Below are 17,625 nucleotides of genomic sequence, written 5' to 3'. Positions count from 1 at the left end.
CTGGCACCAACACTCACCAGGGGAATTCTCGCTGCCAGCGTGACCTCAGCAGGCTTTGCAAAGCCACTGTGAAGCCATTTGAAAATGCAGGTCCCCTTTGTAAACCTGGCTAACATATTTAGGGGATTTAGCAACCTGTCCTTCCACCTTCAAGTCCAGGCAGGGTAAAAAACAAAAAACCCCCAACAAACAACACAAAACATCTGTGCTGACACATCCTCTTGGATCCCATCCTTATGCAATAAACCAAATTTAAAAATGCGTAAGAAAATGTAAACTGAAAATATTTGTGAGTCATGAAAATGGTACACTTCACAAGAAGGAAAGTAAAATTCCCTAGAAGGAAAATAAAACAAAGATACAATGTAAAGGTATAAAACTTTATTATGAACATATTTAACAATGATTATGCACATGAATTCTTTCAAGAAACTCAAGCTAAGTAAAATATTCAGTTTTCCTTCATTTTGCATATTAGCATGAAGTTTTACAACATAAATGGATATTTGCTGTTACTGGTACAACTTCTGGAAACACAGAATATTTAACACATGTCCTCATGCACACTTTCTCAAAGCAGCATTTAATTACAGCTTCTCATTAAACAGAGCATTTATCTTACACATTTTTATACCATTTTGGTACACAATTTTTCCATAGTATCATTTTACATATTTACAAACTTCTAAAAAAGTTTTACAGTAATGCAAAGGTTATTACTGGCATAAGCAAAAGGAAATGGGTGGGGAAACTATGGATAAAAAGTTGTCATTTGGCTCAGAGACAATAAATCAAAGTCTTTCCTAGCTGGAACCATTCTCCCCAGTATTGGTACCAGAGGTTCAATGCACTAGCAGTGTCTCACTAGTGTTAAGCCTTAGGCTTCCTCTTCTTTGCCACTCTTATGAAAAGTTTCCAACCAATTCCAACACCAACTGTACTTTTAAAGCAAATACTACAGAAAATAGTTGCTATGAATGGCTCACACTTGACTGATTTCTTAGAAGTCCCTTGTGATCATTGTGTAGGTGAAAGTCTTGCATTTATTTCATAGATAGCCTCTCCTTAGAGCAGGATCACTGTATGCTGTGGGCCTTTTTGTGTACTTTTCTTGTTTCATACAGTTCCACTAGTGATGGAGATAATTACTTTAGCAATAGTGAAAGGTAAGCATGGCTAGTTTCTTACCCAGATTTCTTCTCTTTCACCCTTAGGTTACAATACTCAGAGGTGAATTTATACCACCTATTTCCAAGCTGTTTTCAATACATGTTGTAGCATTCTTCAAATACCATCTCTGCTTTCCAATCATGGAAACATAGTGAGTCAAATTGAGATTTCTTGCTACCAAAACTAGTTCTTCATCTGCTTCACTGCTTTTGTTATCTTACTGTAAATTGAATTTGATGCGACAGTGCTTCAACCAAGCTTACCATAACACTAGCACTTCCAAAATATAAAGCTATTTTGCATGGCAAACATTGCCTAAATAGAATCTCTAAAAATTAACAAGGAAACTATTTTCTCACTATTTTCATAGAGAAAAACTTGCCTTAAGCACAATTTCCCATTCTTCACTTTTCTATTGCCACTTTGAATGTAGTGATGTAGTAAAGTTAATGCAAACAAAACAGCAAGAGAAATGGGCTGAGAATAGCTTAGAAAAAAAAATCTCAAACTTAGATTATAAATATATTCTTTAGTTAATGAAATCACAAACTATGACACTATTTCAGAGTTAAGTGTAACAACCAGTTCAGACTGTGATAAGAAACATTAGTGTACTTTGCACATTGGTCAAAATTTTCACTCTTCAGAACAATGTGGGAGAGAATTAAATAATATCAGACAAAAAACATCTGAATATATAAGTATCGTGTAATTATCAGTTTTTGAACACCCTGCTTCCTATACCCACTGTTACTCTAATGGAACTCAAAAGGATTTGGGGTATGCAAACAATCCAAATTGGCTCCCAAGTCTGACTCTGCAAATTCAAATAGCTGTAGGCCTCAGGAAGAGTAAAAATGAGAACAGGCTCTCCAGTTTTAGGATACAGAGCATCTCCCTTTACTTGTTAAAAGAAGTCTAAAAGGAAGTGCTGAAGGAAGAGCTTACTATAGTTCACTGGAAAGGAAACCACCCATAATTTTAAATACTTCTTGAATGTTTTCCTGTATGTTCTTCTGAAGTAACACCAATTAAGAAATAAAAGGGAAAAACCTCTTCTTCCCCAGTGTTTCCTTGCTTTTGCCATACAGTAGTGCTTTGGCTTCTAACAAATAAATGATCCCTGGCACAGAAAATTTTAAATTTCAGATACTCTCAAAAATTTCATAGCTCTACATAACTGTAGAAAGTTTTCTCTCTCTCTCTCTCACACACAATGTCTAAGTACACGTTTTTAGCAGAGCACTGACCTAATCTGAACTATTCTATGATAAAAAGGATGCACCCACATAAAGCAGTTCCTTTGGTCCCCTCTAAGAGACTTCCTGCCCTGTGAAGTCTCCCCTTTATGATCTTGAACCAAGAGGTTATTGCAATGGGAATGGTCTAGAGCAGTTGTTGCATCAAAGCAGAACAAATCTATTTTTTCCCCAATATGATTCAGCAAGTCTAGCAGGACTTCATTGCACTGTTCTGCTTTAAATATTTCAGTGATGAGCACAATTTCCTAGTGCAACCCAGCACCATATTCTAATACATGAACAGTGCTTTTGAGAGCCTTCTGCAGCAGCAGGGCAGAGAAATTTTACAGGAGTAAATCTCAGTTACAAATCTATAAGAAAAAGAGATACTTTTATACAGGCCAAGTATCTGAGGACAAAAGCAGTTATAAACAAACAGCACCCACTTAAATAAAGAACAGTAGTGTAGGAGAAAACCAGCTTCTAAATAGAGCAGCAGCATTGTACATGGAATACTTAATTCCCATATAACTTTGTTCCAGCACAGACTGGAATACAGATAATCACAAAATGTGCTAAAAAAGTTCCCCTCAGTACAGGTGGTGACTGTGGTATGACAAAGCAGCTGAACTATGCACAGAATATGCTCACAACCTAACTCTCAGGCACATTCAATACATGAGCAATGACAATTGTTTCTAGGATGTAGATTAACTATTCCCTAATACAACTTAAGGAAAAATTCTGATGTAGAAAAAAAAACCTTTAAAAGTGAAATGTTTGGAAATTTGAAATTGCAATTCCCTATGAAACTTTCATACTGTATTCTCAGTAAGTGCAACAATCTCCTCCAGCATACAAAAAGAGCAAGAAGAAAAGTACTGGCTTCCTTTTGAGATTTGCTGTTGTTGAAATATTTCAATTTGAAAAGGCTGTTCTAAAAAAACCCATACAGACACTTCTGTTGTGGCAGTAAAGGATGTCATGAAACATACATTTTACAAATAATTTTGCACCACTGAGACTATTTTGGCTCACTAGAACTTGACTATCTTGCGCCTACAAATCCAGTAAACTTATTAAAAAATGGTCTTAAGTCTGTATCACTTACTCAAAGGAAGAAAAGAATGCTTGTGTTTTCTTGTATTAATTAAAAAAAAAAATGAGTTCATTCCCTGCCTCCAGCTCAAAAGACTAAGGTAGAAAATTGAAAGGGAAATGAGGCACTTCATACAGCAGTGGACAATATACAAAGCAGCTAATGCAAATATAACAGATGAATGGCAGTATGCTGTACATCATCCTAAAAAAAAAAACCACAACAAAACTAAAAACAAACAAAAAACACAAAAAACCAGCAGCAAGGAAGCAGTTTGCAACTCGGTATACAATTTGTGAGACTTTGAAATGGAAATAGACTTAAAGATTTTAGTACACAAACATCCTGCTATCAGGCATTTTGTAAGACATGTAAAAATTTTGGTTTCTTAAGTTTTCACCCCAACCATTTCAAGCATTTGTTTTCTCAGTTTTAACTCTGTAAACAGAAACAGAAGCAGGATGTCCTTCATGGGAGTTGGTGTTAAGATGACAGCAGACTGTAGGGAAGCCAAGGAAGATGTCCATCTAGGAAAACTTCAAAATTGGCTTAATTCCAGCTGAATAAGTCTGTCTGCATTAAAATCAATCAATCAATCACTGTCTGATTCCTCTTTATACTTGGCTCTAATAGCTTGGCCGTTCTGAAGTGGCATTTCTTCATAGTCACTCCTGTGAAACAGATACGTGTTGAAGTTTCTGAATATGGTGTTCAGAGAGGCAGTTGAAAATAAACAGGGAAGTTCTAAACTACATTGAGGCATCAAATTGTTACTTGGGTTAGGAGCTGGTATCTTTCTTCCTTGAGATAAGAACAATATATATGAATTTTCTCATGAGGACAATGTGTAATAAAAGTTATTCCAGTAACTACAAGCCACTTTTCACACGGATTTGCATAGAATCAAGTTGGCACTACCACTACTCATCTAACTAACCAAAGACAAGCTAGCCCTGACAATGGATATAGTTAGTCCAGGATGAACTTGTTCAGGTTAGTGCAGGGTTGGTCCCATTCATGATTCCAGCCACTTCAGTGTCTTTGGTAAGAAGCGAAAAATCAAGGGTAGATAACAAGTGTGTTTCAGTGTCCAGCACAGAGCCACCTGACTGGGATGGGTTTCAAGTGCTACTGTAATTCTCATGTTACATAAACTCACACTGGAAGTTTTGCCAGACTTGGCTATTCTTAATTCAGAAACTGCTGGACACTTAAGAAGCACCACTCTCCTTCCCTGAAGCATTTACAGGTGAGATGCCTCTTTGCTAACTCCACCTGACTCTTGATGTCCTTCCCAGTGTAAGAAGGAAGCCCTTTCCTTTCACAGCTCTTACTGCCTTCACTTCATGACCTACCAGCATCATAATACTTTCTTACCTGTTTGTATCAGTGCCATGGCAATCCCTTTTAGAAACCAAAGAAAAGAAAAAACAACATGCATTCTCACTGCATTTGTTTCAGAAAAAGGCTATATATCTGTTCTTTAGGCAGAATACTTTCACTATCAAACCATTCACTTATTTAATGAATATGGAGAAGAACATTCCCCAAAAAATACACACACCAGAAGTAACTCCCCATAGTATTTTATAATCTTACCCATAAATCACATCATCATCTGAATCATTCAGCATAGAAAAAGCAGGATTGTCTTTCAACTGTGATTCTGGAAAATACAAATAAGGGTTAATTTAGTGTGTTCAATGTAGAAATGTGACTAGTTCTAACATAGCGCTGTAGCAACAGACACAACTTCTAAGGCAGTCAGGATTACAATTCAACAAAACTGTATCCAAACAGGAATTCTCTCCTTTAAATTCTCCACCCTTCAGCCACATCATCATGGTATTAAGAGTGAAGGAGATGACATAATTATCTCGGTTTTAGATAGATATTCTCTAAGTTCTATAAGTTGATTTCCTCCCTTGTGCAGCTTCCTATGTCATATTATTTCAATTTGCACATAGATTAATTCAGAGTTCGTTATTCTTTATCAAAAGTTTGTATGTATTTAAAAAACACAAACTTGTGGTTTTGGTTATTTCTAAGCTACAAAGAGACAGAAATTGGAATCCCTTGACTGTAAGTCAGTGATTATCTAGTTACTTTTCATCCTTGTAAGAGATGAAGGAAGGACTTGTATCTTTATAGCGAAATGAAAAGAAACACATACTTTCCACCAGCTATGACAATTCCCTCTACCTTGTTTTAAGGCCTTCATTTCTTGCACAGTCTGTGTTGCTTAGGTGCAGTTCACAGTTATATGCAAGTAAAATTCAATTTAGCAATTTGCCATAACATCTTTTTCCTGGCAGCCTTTTACTTTCCACTCTCTACAAACAAATATTTCTTGCAACCCAACAGAAATTTTTCAATTTTATCTCTCATCCAGACAGTTCTTTCCCCATTCTTAATAGAAAAATAGCATTTTTTGTAACAGTTCCATCCATCTGAACTCTAAAAATTTATAGAAAGGACCAGCTACACTATTTAGTGCCTTCTTCCTGAATGCTCTCAGCATGCAAGATATGATTGGCCACTAGATAATCTCATTTAGGCTTCCTTTCCCATGAAAGGCTGGACCACATGATCTTCCCAGGTGCCTTTCAGCCTCGGCTTTTCTATAATTCTATATCTTGAACTCAATTCTTAAAGCAGAGAATGGATTCAGTGCAAATATTTATTTTAAAGATCTTTATCTGTTAGAGAGAACTGCTTTATAATCATCCTGTAAGTCAGATTGTATTCTCTACAAAGGAATGCCAAGGCAGAAGTGCCACTGGTTCAATCCTTTATCTCCTTTTACATGGGCCCTGTGTAGCCCTCCCCATAGCAAGTTCTCTAAAATTCCTCTCAGAGATCAGTTTCACTCCTACTTTTCCAACAGCATGTTACTGATTTCAGAGTCCAGTTTGCCAGCATGCCAATATTTAAACTTTCATTAGAACAAAGTCCAAATGAAGTAATGTTGCGCCTTAAGGGCTGTCTGAGAGTCAGTTCCAAAGTTAGTGCGTTACATGCAAACGTCATACTGACTATATGCTTGATCTAAGTGCATAAGAATGCAAGCTGAGCTCATCAGTTATTACATCTTAGGTGTTCCTAATCTGCTCAGGAGCAGTGCAGCTTCTGCTTATGTTAACTCAAAAGAAACTGGAACAGTAAACTGGAACAGTAACAAGACAACCAAAATATAAAGAGATTGCAGAGTATCTGCTAATATGGCAGCTCTTGTCATCCAAGTTTGCCAGACAACAGCTTACACTTACCATATAGTGCATTCTTCGAGGGGGAATACACGAAGGCTAAGGTGTAGAGATAAAAGTTCAATAAACCATAAAATGATAAGAATTCTGCTGGTAGTAAGCGTCAAGGAGCGTCAACATAGTTCCACACATATGAACTTTGGAAACAAGACCCAATCCATACACAAGCTGTTTCAATGGAAAGAATGTTTACCTTACTGAAATTTGAGAGCATGAATGGCTAAACAAAACTGCATGTTTTATATTCGATGACAACTAATGCACTCAAGCTATTCCAAGCTAAAGCTCCCACTGAAAACAAAGCTTTAACACAAGTAACATTTGCTGACGTATGGTCTACTTGAGCAGTGGAGTGCATAGTCAGTCAAATGGTTCTGCCTTCAGGGCTAAAAGCAAGCTGAGTAAGAGGGGTTGTTCAGGTGGGTTTTGTTATTTTTATTTTTTAAAAGTTCCTCCTTGGCATAGTATTTAAGAAGGAAGGATAAGGGACCATCTGTAGATAGAACTCTGAAGATGGTTTCTTGCCATGCTTTTAGGAAAATAGTAAAGGCTTTACATATTGTTTTCTACTACCTCTCAACACATATCTAAGCTTATCAGTAAACAGAGCAGCTGCAGTCACACAGGCACTTTCAAAAAGTACAAAGAACTGGAATCTCATGGTTCAGGTCAGAAATACAGGTTGTAATCCTTTGTCAACAGGCATCAGAAATAGTCTCTCTCAAGTCACTTAAATTCTCTGCTATGACCTGTACCACATGTAGACTTGGACCAATATGCAAACAGTGACTTCTAAACTATTAATTTCTTGTATTTTAGTATGCCCCATGCTGACTGATAGGTACACAGGAAACAATTGAGGCAGTAAACACAGCCAAATTTGTCATAATATCTAATTAAAATTACTTCAATATGCACCAGGCATGCCTATCTAAGCCTTTGTTCCTTTTGAAGAGTATCAAAAGCAGCTGTGACTCATGTGATGTGAACAAATTAGACTGAGACTGTCTAGCTCATAATCTTTGTAAAGAGTCATTACAAAATGCTGACATAAAACCTTGAACAAAACAGACTTAACTGCAAAAGTCCACCCTAAAAGTCAAAGGTCTCAGTCTTAGGTACATCATTTTGAAGTACCTTCTGCAGGAAAACAGCTTAACATTCCTACTTGAGCAGTATCACAACACAAGGATATAATTCTGATAATGAGTCGACAGCTCAGCAACAAAGTTATCCTGTAGAACTTGTGCTCCAAAGCGCAGGTAGAGTATAACAATGCTGTGGGGAAAAAAAAATAAAACACATAGGTGCACTCTGTCTTTAAAACACAAAATTGAAATAGTAGGTTGATAGAAGAGTATATGAGAAAATAATTATGTTAACATGCCGACCATTTATTTTAAAATACACTTGCTTTCATAGTTTTAAGTTAAGAAGGATTATTTTGTGATTAAAAGTCAGCAGTAAGCTGAGTAAGTGGAAAAACCCCTCAGATTTCATCCACTACATACAATCCAATAGTCAACAGTCATTTGAAGTAACAGTTTAGAGTGGGTGAGACAGATATTAACAATAATCTAAGAAACTATTTGTAAACTTCTGCTTTGACTTAGTTAGGTTTACAAAACTCCAGAACAGGGGAATGGTGCACTTGCAGACCACTCAGCAGTAAACATCTCTGCTAAGTGAACCTCTAAATCTTGCAGTGCCTTGCCACGGTAATAGCAATAATATAAACTTAGCTCAAAAAGTCTCAAGAAAGGTTAAAAAATTAAAAAATACTTGCCAAAACAGCTATATCAAAGACATTCTTCAGTTTCATTGACAATTTTATTATCGACAAAACGCACTCAAAACTCGGGAAAAAAGGCTATAAGTTACAATTCTGAGAAAGGTACTTCGAAAAGCCTTACCTAATGACAAGCACTACAAATGTTAATGCAGTCAAGAATTTTAACCTGAGATCTGAAAAAGATTGAGAAAATTGTTATTAGTGAATTTACACCTGCATCTAGGAGAAACAAGCCTGTGTGGGGAAGAATGAAAAAAAAAAAATATTCCTTACCAACATAAGGCATGTTTCGAAGTTCTGAGCATGCCCTCACTATCAGGAACAAAAGGTAGAGAATGTATGTGGTTGCCACCACAAGGAAGAAGATTTTCATCCCCTATAAGAAAAGTGTTAGATTTTATTATTTAATGACATTTGGTCTATTCCTCCTTCCCTCAATAGAAACCATTCTTTCCCAAAGCACAACACAGAATGGTCCATTTATGCAGGAAAAGTTGGCTCATGAAATGAGGATGGTGATACATCCAGGTCAAATTTTAGGGAATGTGAAGAAAGGATATTTCATAGAAACCAGCATTTTTCACCAAAATCAGTCAGCTGAATCACCATGATTTTCTAAAAACACAGCTCCCAAGAACAACACAAGGACCCAAGTACATCGGATCTTCCTTTACAACAAGAAAGTCTGAAATTTACTAGGACAGACGATCTTGGCAGGAGTAAAGATATACAAAGCTGACTTAATAAGAGGCTTAAAAAAACTTTTCTTTCAATCTCAACAGTCATGAGTCTTGTGGTGTTGAGTCTCCAGATTTGCAGGACAAATACCTCTTCTCAATATGGAGGTCAATATGGTCTATGAATCTATCTAAAGCAAAATTAAAAATACTCTAGTCAGAGTAAGACCATTTGACAAGCATTTTCTATTTTCTAAATTGCGTTATAGATTTTTATAAAAGAACAAACCCCATCTCCTTGTATTGCCCAACTCTACCTGACAATTTAATAGCAAGAAAACATTTTTGACTTACCTGGAAATTACCTGTGTCAACCCTGTATTGATATGTAGGATCATGTACTTCATTAACGCTAGAAAAGATTCAGAATTAAAAACTGGTATGTGCACCATTCCAGACAAGGTCAAAAAGACATACTGACCAAGAAACGCACTCAAAAGAAAACATTTAAAGTTACTATAAAGATTTTCGATATATAAGTTGGTGCCATTACTTTGAAAGGAGCCATGACAATTTACTGTATATAACATTCTCATTCCATAACCCAATTTGGAAGAAATATGGAAGATTTAAATTGTAATTGTGTCTAATCTCTGCATTTGTTTTTTAGAAAATGCATTTCTCTACCACTAGTCATAAACAATCTTCTCATTCTTGAACACTCTCAGCTTGTACTTCTGCCCTAAATTTTAAATTACTTACGTTTGCCATATTCCCAGTGTAACAGAGGCCAGCCACAATAGTCCAACTATGAAGAATTTGGGCAGATAGAAAGTTAAGCACTTCCTTTCCCCCTGTTGAGAAAACAATAGTGAGGTGAAGAAGTGAACTACATTTGAGATTTTAATTCTTGACAAAATAAAATATCTGCCATCTTTGTTTCACTCAACATGAACCAGATTAAGACACTCATCTTCTGTATTTTTATCCTGCACAGGTGGTTTAGAGAAGACATAAAACTGGATCGTCATTTGTGTTAATAAGAGGCAGTAGAGTTGGAGCATCCTATTTATAAGGTCCCACATATTTCACTGGCAATACAAATAAAGAAACATCCTCCAGAATTCATATTTCTCTTAAGCAGTATTTTAAACTAGTTTAAAAAACCAATCACCTACCACACAGAACAACAAAACCCTTCAAGCAAGAATAAGGATAATGGCATGATGATTCTGAAGACTGTCCCATCTACCTCATTTAGACTTGGTAGACTCAAGATAATCTACTTCACCATAAATTATGTTAACACCGAAGCTTCATATGTCACATTGTACTTTATGAATAAAATAAATGTCTCTGTTTAAAATATTTGGTTTCATTTTTGTCACCTTTTGAGAACTGAAAAAAACAAGTACTGTCTTCTCAGTTAGTAGTAGACACTGATGCACCCTTACCTGTACTCTTATACCATGGTAGACACAAAGCCAGAACAACAACAAAGCACACAGAAACAGTGACTGGAATAGATCATCCAGCATTCCAGGAAACCAGCTGTTCACCAGAAAAGAAAGGGGGAAAAATGGATCTGTAACAAAATAAGAAAAAAACCAGAAGTTAAACAGAGAGAAAAAAACTTTTTGCTATAAACAGTAAAGCAGAATGTATCTTCAGAGGAACAGAAATACCTAGATTTTTCAAATTACACCAGTAAATGAAATTGAAGTTTGCTTTATCTTAAATGAATAATAAAGAAAATGGTGCCTCCAGCAGCAATCCCCTGTTCTGTAGAAATAATCTCAAATGGTTGCCAACATTTCTAAAAGATTTCAGGTTATTTTAGACTTTCTACTAAACCACTGTTAATGGTGATGACTTAAAAATTATCACACAATGATTAAAATGCAAATATTCTTTTAGTACTGCTAGAAAGTGCTAGAATTTGATGTGTTTTCCTGCACTAAAAGCAGCCTCCATTTTTAGCTAAAGTGTGAGTATCTGAAAAATGAAGAAGTAAGACTTAGTAGATGAACAGAAATTGAAAGGTTCAGTATGGTAGGCACTTATTCCAATCAGAGCTTTAAACAAATAGTTGACATTGATGTGACTGAAAAGACTGGAATCCACCTACTCATTATGCCCTTGAATTTGCTACACTTGAAAAAGGTTGTTTAGATTTATTTATTTATTTTTCTGAAGCCTTATAAATAGTTGCTTATAAGTCCAAGGAGCAATTCATTTTGCCTCTCTCTCTCTTTTGCCTTTTTTTTCTATTTCTTTTTTAAAAAGGAGCTTTTCAAAAAATTCCAGGATACAAGTACCATTGTAAAGCAGCAAGAGAGGAAGTAAGATGGACATCCATTTCTGTTCAATACCCCAGTCTCTCATGGAGAATTTCCGCAGAGAATGTGCAAACAGACACTGTAAAACAACAACAACAATTTGTAAGGAAGGAATACAGCCTTAATGTTTTAAGAGCACATTTCAAAGGCTATTTCATGAGGTCTTTGCCACTGAGAACACAGTAAAACATAAGCCAGGTCTCTTAGCTTCTACTTCAAGTTTGCTGGTTGACCCCAATGCAAATTACATAATTTCTCAAGAAAACTGAGAAGTAAACCAGGTAGTACTGTGGAAATCAACAATGTGTGAAAAAAAATGTTGCCTCATTACTGGTCACACACTATCATCAAGTTCCATTTAATCTGACTTTTTAAAAAAGCAACTTGCAGTTTATATTCACAGTTACCTGCTAAGTGACATCACCTATGTGAGAAAAATTATGCAAGTATGCAGTACTTTGGTGTCCCTACTCTGAAAATTTAACATTTTAGATTTTTTTTTTCCGCCACGCACTTTCCAGTTGGAAAGAAGAGGTTGGAAAGGAGAGATAATCTAAATCTTAGCATACTTTAGGTTGTTAGGCATCTCTGGAGGTCATCTGGCTCATCCTCACACTCAAGGCAGTGATAACTTTAAAGTTAGATCAAGGTCATACTCAATTCAATTTTGCTCATTTTCAGAGACAAACAGCCCACACTCTGGCCATCCTATTCCAAAGTCTGAGCCTACCTGCACTGCAAAAAAATATTTTTTCTAGCATCTAATCATGAGTTTCCTTTGTTAAAGCAAAATTCTTTGTTTAATCCAAAATCAGAGTTCAGAAAAGCAAGTTTTGCCATTTATCCTATTTTCTTAATGTCCCTTCAATACCACTTGTAAAAATATAAAAGCAGCAACTACATAAGTATTCAGAAACATTTTTTACACCCATCCAGCGATATGTCTACCCAACTGCCTGTGGTTACACAGCACTACAGAGCAGTGTTATCAGCTGTCTACATAATATACTCCAGAAAAACTGAAACAAAATCTTACCGTGACCATAAAAGTAAGAACTACAAAGACAAACCGGAACCATATTTCCACTTGTGAAAAAGTTGGATTGTAGGTCTTCCACTACAAAAAAATAAAAGAGCCCTATGAACAATGGTTTGACACGGTACATATGACATTGATAATAAGCACTTTATGCAGATATTGGAAAGTTCTCAGGCTTTTCAAAATGTAAAGGTATAGCCAAATGTCACAAAGATAAATTCATGCCCACAGGACTATCTGATGAAAAGGTAAGCAAAGCAGCCTAATAGCCTTGCTTCTCTTTTATCCTGCCACTTTGTAACATACTCAATGCTGTCATATGTTAAAGCAATTCTCAGGACAAAAAGGACATTTTCTTCATTGATTTCAACTGCACTTTCATTCAAAGTTTGAATACCAATAAATGAGTAAATCCAGTATGTTCTTCTTTATTACCAAGGTCAGTTGCATAAATTGACTATGAAGAGATCAATAAGGTGCAGAGGTGCTTCCCATAAGGGGTTTGTTTTCTTAAAGCTTGCTCACTTGTCTCACAAGTGGAAAAAAAAGAAAATCACAATAGCGAAGAATAAATGAGCTTACTAGAAACATAAAAATCTTTTCACAGGTTAGGGGGAAAAGCTCCTTCTTCTCCTCTAATTACTAGAAGAGCACAAACACTAATTATAACATGTCAGTTTGCATAAACTCTCCTCTGTCAACAATTTATCTCATACCTGGCATGCTTCTGTTTTGAAGCCACTTTTGAAATGTAAACTCCCTGGTACAACATATGCTCTGCTCATGTGAACAAGCAGCTTTACCTTTCATTTTAAACTGTAAATGTAGAATGAAAATTATATGTAGAGAATCCTGTTATACAAAAGGCAATCTATGATTTCAGCTGAGGTCATCATAAACAATTGTAATAATGAAATAAATTTGATAACTGCAGTTGCTGCGGGAAAGTGGGGCTTTGGGTTTGGGGTTTTTTTGGGGTTGCACAGAGGTCTGACTTAAAGGCAGCCTGCAAAGCAAGATAATAAACTATACAACTATAAATGCCCCAACACTTTGTCCTGTTTGAAATCTGGAACTAAACAAAGGGTTTGTGAGCTTAGGGTTTTTTCCCCTTAGAGCTTATTTTTAATGATGTGCTCTGTGCACTACAAATATTAATATTTAGAAAGTCAATTTAGTATACAAAAAACATTTTTGCTTTACAGTAAGATTTTTGCGTGCTACCTGCTCTGACATTCCAAATGCTATATACAGGTAGAATACAGCATAGTAATGTCTATTATAAACTTGATTTACTTTCATTTTCTCCCAGTGCAGATTTCTTTCTGGAGCCAATCAACACACACTGATGATGTGTTTCATAAGCAGTCCTGAGTTAATTATTTCACTGGGGATTATTTTAGTGAATTAGTTTAGTAGCCTGATTATTTTAGCTGAACATAACCACCATTTTTCTGTTCCTCATAAGCACAATCATAAAAAAAAAAAACACCTTCATTTTTCTTTGAGTTTGTTAAGTCTTTCTAGCCCATGCTCTTGTGAAGCCTGGAAAATTTTGCTCATTCAGATAAAACTCCTGGAAAAGCTGAAAAAGATACCATGCTTCAGAGAGGCAACATCTCTATAAGCAAATGCAGAAAACTGGATGTTCTAGTCTAGCTTGCCTATTGTTAAAAATATCTGCCAGGAATTAAGACTAAATTTATCTGTTACAAAAAACCAGCATCAGCAGTTCTGAAAGAAAAATCTTTCCCTATAGAGGTGAAAAAATTGGAGTAGACTCTTATCAATAGTAAATGCTACAATAACTTTGACATTAGTGGTGACAGAAAATTAATTACAATGCATTTTCATATTTCTCTTCAAAAATCAGACACTTTTTTGTTACAGTCAAAGCACACCTCTACAGCATTAAAGACACTTGTTTTACTAGTATAAAACTTTATACTTACTGTGAAAGTAATATTCTGGATGGTGTATGTTAACTTGTTTAGATCCTCAAAGCTAACAAATATGTTGTACTGAGTGTAGTTCAGGTATCCAAGGTGAGCAACAATGATTTCACTGCATTTCTGTGAATACATACAGTAGAGAATGTAGTTACAATGATGAAAGCCATGTTAAAGGTATGTAAAAGTCTTCAAATTATTCCAGAATATGCACTGTCAGTACAGGATGGAGAATTTGTTTCTAAATGGTTGCATATTGATGATATTTACTGTATGTCTCACCAATTTCAATCAGTTCGAACAAGAGCTTCTTGAAAGATACAAAGGCAAAACAGAAGAAACTGATAAAGACAGTGATAAAGTCAATGGCTGAACAATAAACAAGGTTAGTTTTCACTTTAGCTGGTGAAAGCACCTGCTTGCAGCACCAGGATGGATCTGAATAACTGTCAGTCAAACTCTAGGTCATCAGATTGGGAGATGGGGCTATCTTGTACTAATTCATTTTTAAAAGTTAACATGAGGAAAGAGAAAACCCAAGCATATTGTTCACTTGGCTGTAGGTAATTACATTTAATGGAACACGTTAATTAATTTCTGCAAATTTCATACATATATGCATATATATATATAAAAAGAAAACCCTTGATTTACCATATACACTTATCATAAAAAACTTCAGCTATGTCCTTCCAAAAGGACTTGCATCTGGAGAAGATAGTTTGGATGTCTCCAAGCTTAAAAATTTCAGGGAAAATTATACCAGAATCTCCAAAGCTTAAACGTTTCTTCACAGGTGACAAAAAATTTGGCTTTTTCAGAACACAGTTGCGAGCTGATTTCAACCAGACTGTGTGAGGTGCTGGAGGAGAACTTTCTCTCACCTGCAACCCCAAATCCAATCTTTGACTACAACATCCTTCTATTCAGTATTGCTAAACCTGTTTAGGTGACTGAACAGGACACACTGTTTTGCTGACAAAGCAATTCTGACAAGAAAGAAGGGTCTTTAACGAGTAATAGACAGAGGTCATAGAAGTAAGCAGAAAAACAATGGATAGGAAGATACTTGGTCAGCATTACTAACTATGTTGCCATTATAAATAAAACCGCACTATAGAGTCTTTCCCAAGACATGTTTAACAAATACATTCTTCTTATTTGCAATGTAAAGCAACATGCACACAAACAGATTTAAAGAAAGTGCACTGCATCAGAGTTTTGTTTAAGCAAGTACATACTTGTGCACAACTGAGTAATCTCGTTCGATTGTGAACTTGATTATTAACATATGGTGTGCTTCCATCCTTCACCACTCCGAGTACTTTGACTGTCATAGTAACATTCTTTTTGAGGGATACTGTAAGTAAAACAGAAAACATCAACCTATTGTTACATGCAGAAATGAAATCCCAAACAGAGTTCTAAATATAGTTCAAAATATGTGTTATCCAAATACTACTCAGAGTTATTCAGTTATACTTTACTGAAGTAGGAGTACAGTATTTTAATACTTACACAGTTAGTCTCAAGCCCTGTAGTGAATCTTGACAGAGTAACAATTACTAATACAGTATTTCCCATACATATACAGGGAAGCTTTATTGAAAAATTAATATCATTACAGTCTACATATCTAATTCCCAAAAACGAAGGAGGAAAGACACATTATCTAGATACTATTGTTTTCACAGAAATAACGAACAATATTCCACACAGTTGTTGCTTACAATTCAGTGCTCTCCATGTCTTTACTGAGGGAGGGGGCAGAGGGGAAGAAAAAGTATCAGAGGAAAAATCTACCAACCATAGACAAAAAGCAACAGGATCATCTGTGTGACAGAGGAAATTAAAGATACAATAGACAGGTTGCTATAGCAAGTTTTCTATTCTCAAGTTTCCTGAGAATTATGTAAGATTCTCACCATCGTGCTGATCCAACTCAACTACGCAGGTCAGCCACAGCTGCTGATTGTAAGTTGACAGTGGTGGAGAACTTAAATTAAATGGCTTCAGCTGTAAAGAAACCCACAAGATTAGCACCAGTCATTACACTTTACATGGCATATTTGTAATTACAATGATGAAAGGCATCTTAATTATGTTTGCAACAACGTTTTTGGGAAAATATTTAATATGTGCCTCTCTGTGGACAGTATGATAAGCAGCTCAAATAGAAGTCTTCCAGAGGATTAGGTTAATAAACAGCACATGTGTTTTGCACAGCACTGAAGCAAGGACAGGTACGACTACCTAAAGCCCATAAAAGCAGAGCACTAAAACAGATAAGTTCAGACATGAAAAACAAAATCCTAAGACCTAGCCTGAACATAAGTAACAATTTTTAACACTTGACATCAAAAGTCAGGTTTGCAGCCCTTTATCTGCTACAGTTTTAAACCTGTTCTACTATAATTATGAAAACAAAACTATTTTCCACTAGGCTTTCTAGAATTCCCACATTCAGTTCAAAAGAATGGAAGGTATCATTAACAGATAAAACCTACATGCAGGAAAGACTTCTCTTATTTGAAATCAAAACGTGCTTTAAAAAAAATAAAATCCACCCACAATACAGTATCAGTACAAACATATACAGGTGACTAACAGATGAAAAACAAAGAAATGTTCCTGTGAATTTTAAAAAAATTTACTTAGAAAAAAACCCCAAACCAAACCAAAACCTTTTTAGCACTTTCACAAAAAGTACTTCAGATACTATGTTAACAGTGAAGAGCTATCTAGAAACAAATTGCAAGACTAAGAACCAAAATAAGAAAGCTTTTAAGAACATGAATGTGAAGGTTCATGTTAGGAAGCCACATCCCATGTCTTGGTCATGTGAGAGTGAACAATTAATAAGAAAAAGAAATATTCCTTCCCAGATGGTAGAAAGGAAGATCACAAGAGGGATATCATTAATTGCCACTGAGTGCATTGTTTTACAGTTTATGTTCTCAATTTCTATTTCTGAACCTCCTAAAAGAATCTCCAACCTTAATTCACCAGGGAAAAACTCAAGTGTTACTTTATCAGAAACTGCTGTGTGGAAA

The 17,625-nt window shown here is 35.7% G+C and overlaps 1 protein-coding gene across 3 annotated transcripts in view; it reads right to left on the bottom strand.

Annotated features, from left to right (window-relative positions):
• Positions 1-366: 366 nt before the first annotated feature.
• The window catches only part of TMEM181 (transmembrane protein 181), a 34,134-nt gene continuing 16,875 nt past the window's right edge, over positions 367-17,625 (bottom strand). For all 3 annotated transcript variants that reach the window (XM_050316218.1, XM_050316219.1, XM_050316220.1), the window contains exons 4-17: positions 16,498-16,588; positions 15,814-15,932; positions 14,576-14,695; positions 12,621-12,701; positions 11,564-11,663; positions 10,700-10,830; positions 10,008-10,099; positions 9,600-9,657; positions 8,842-8,944; positions 8,690-8,741; positions 7,972-8,054; positions 6,780-6,869; positions 5,110-5,176; positions 367-4,181 (exon numbers count right to left, since the gene is read on the bottom strand). In XM_050316218.1, coding sequence (XP_050172175.1) covers positions 4,103-4,181; positions 5,110-5,176; positions 6,780-6,869; positions 7,972-8,054; positions 8,690-8,741; positions 8,842-8,944; positions 9,600-9,657; positions 10,008-10,099; positions 10,700-10,830; positions 11,564-11,663; positions 12,621-12,701; positions 14,576-14,695; positions 15,814-15,932; positions 16,498-16,588 — 1,266 coding nt within the window. In that variant the 3' untranslated portion in view covers positions 367-4,102. The remainder of the gene's footprint in view (positions 4,182-5,109; positions 5,177-6,779; positions 6,870-7,971; positions 8,055-8,689; positions 8,742-8,841; positions 8,945-9,599; positions 9,658-10,007; positions 10,100-10,699; positions 10,831-11,563; positions 11,664-12,620; positions 12,702-14,575; positions 14,696-15,813; positions 15,933-16,497; positions 16,589-17,625) is intronic.

This window comes from Myiozetetes cayanensis, unplaced genomic scaffold, assembly GCF_022539395.1.
Source record: "Myiozetetes cayanensis isolate MyiCay16 unplaced genomic scaffold, myiCay2020 scf2-11, whole genome shotgun sequence".
Taxonomy (NCBI): domain Eukaryota; kingdom Metazoa; phylum Chordata; class Aves; order Passeriformes; family Tyrannidae; genus Myiozetetes; species Myiozetetes cayanensis.
Note: the sequence above shows the minus strand (reverse complement) of the source record. Positions and strands in the feature narration are given on the sequence as shown.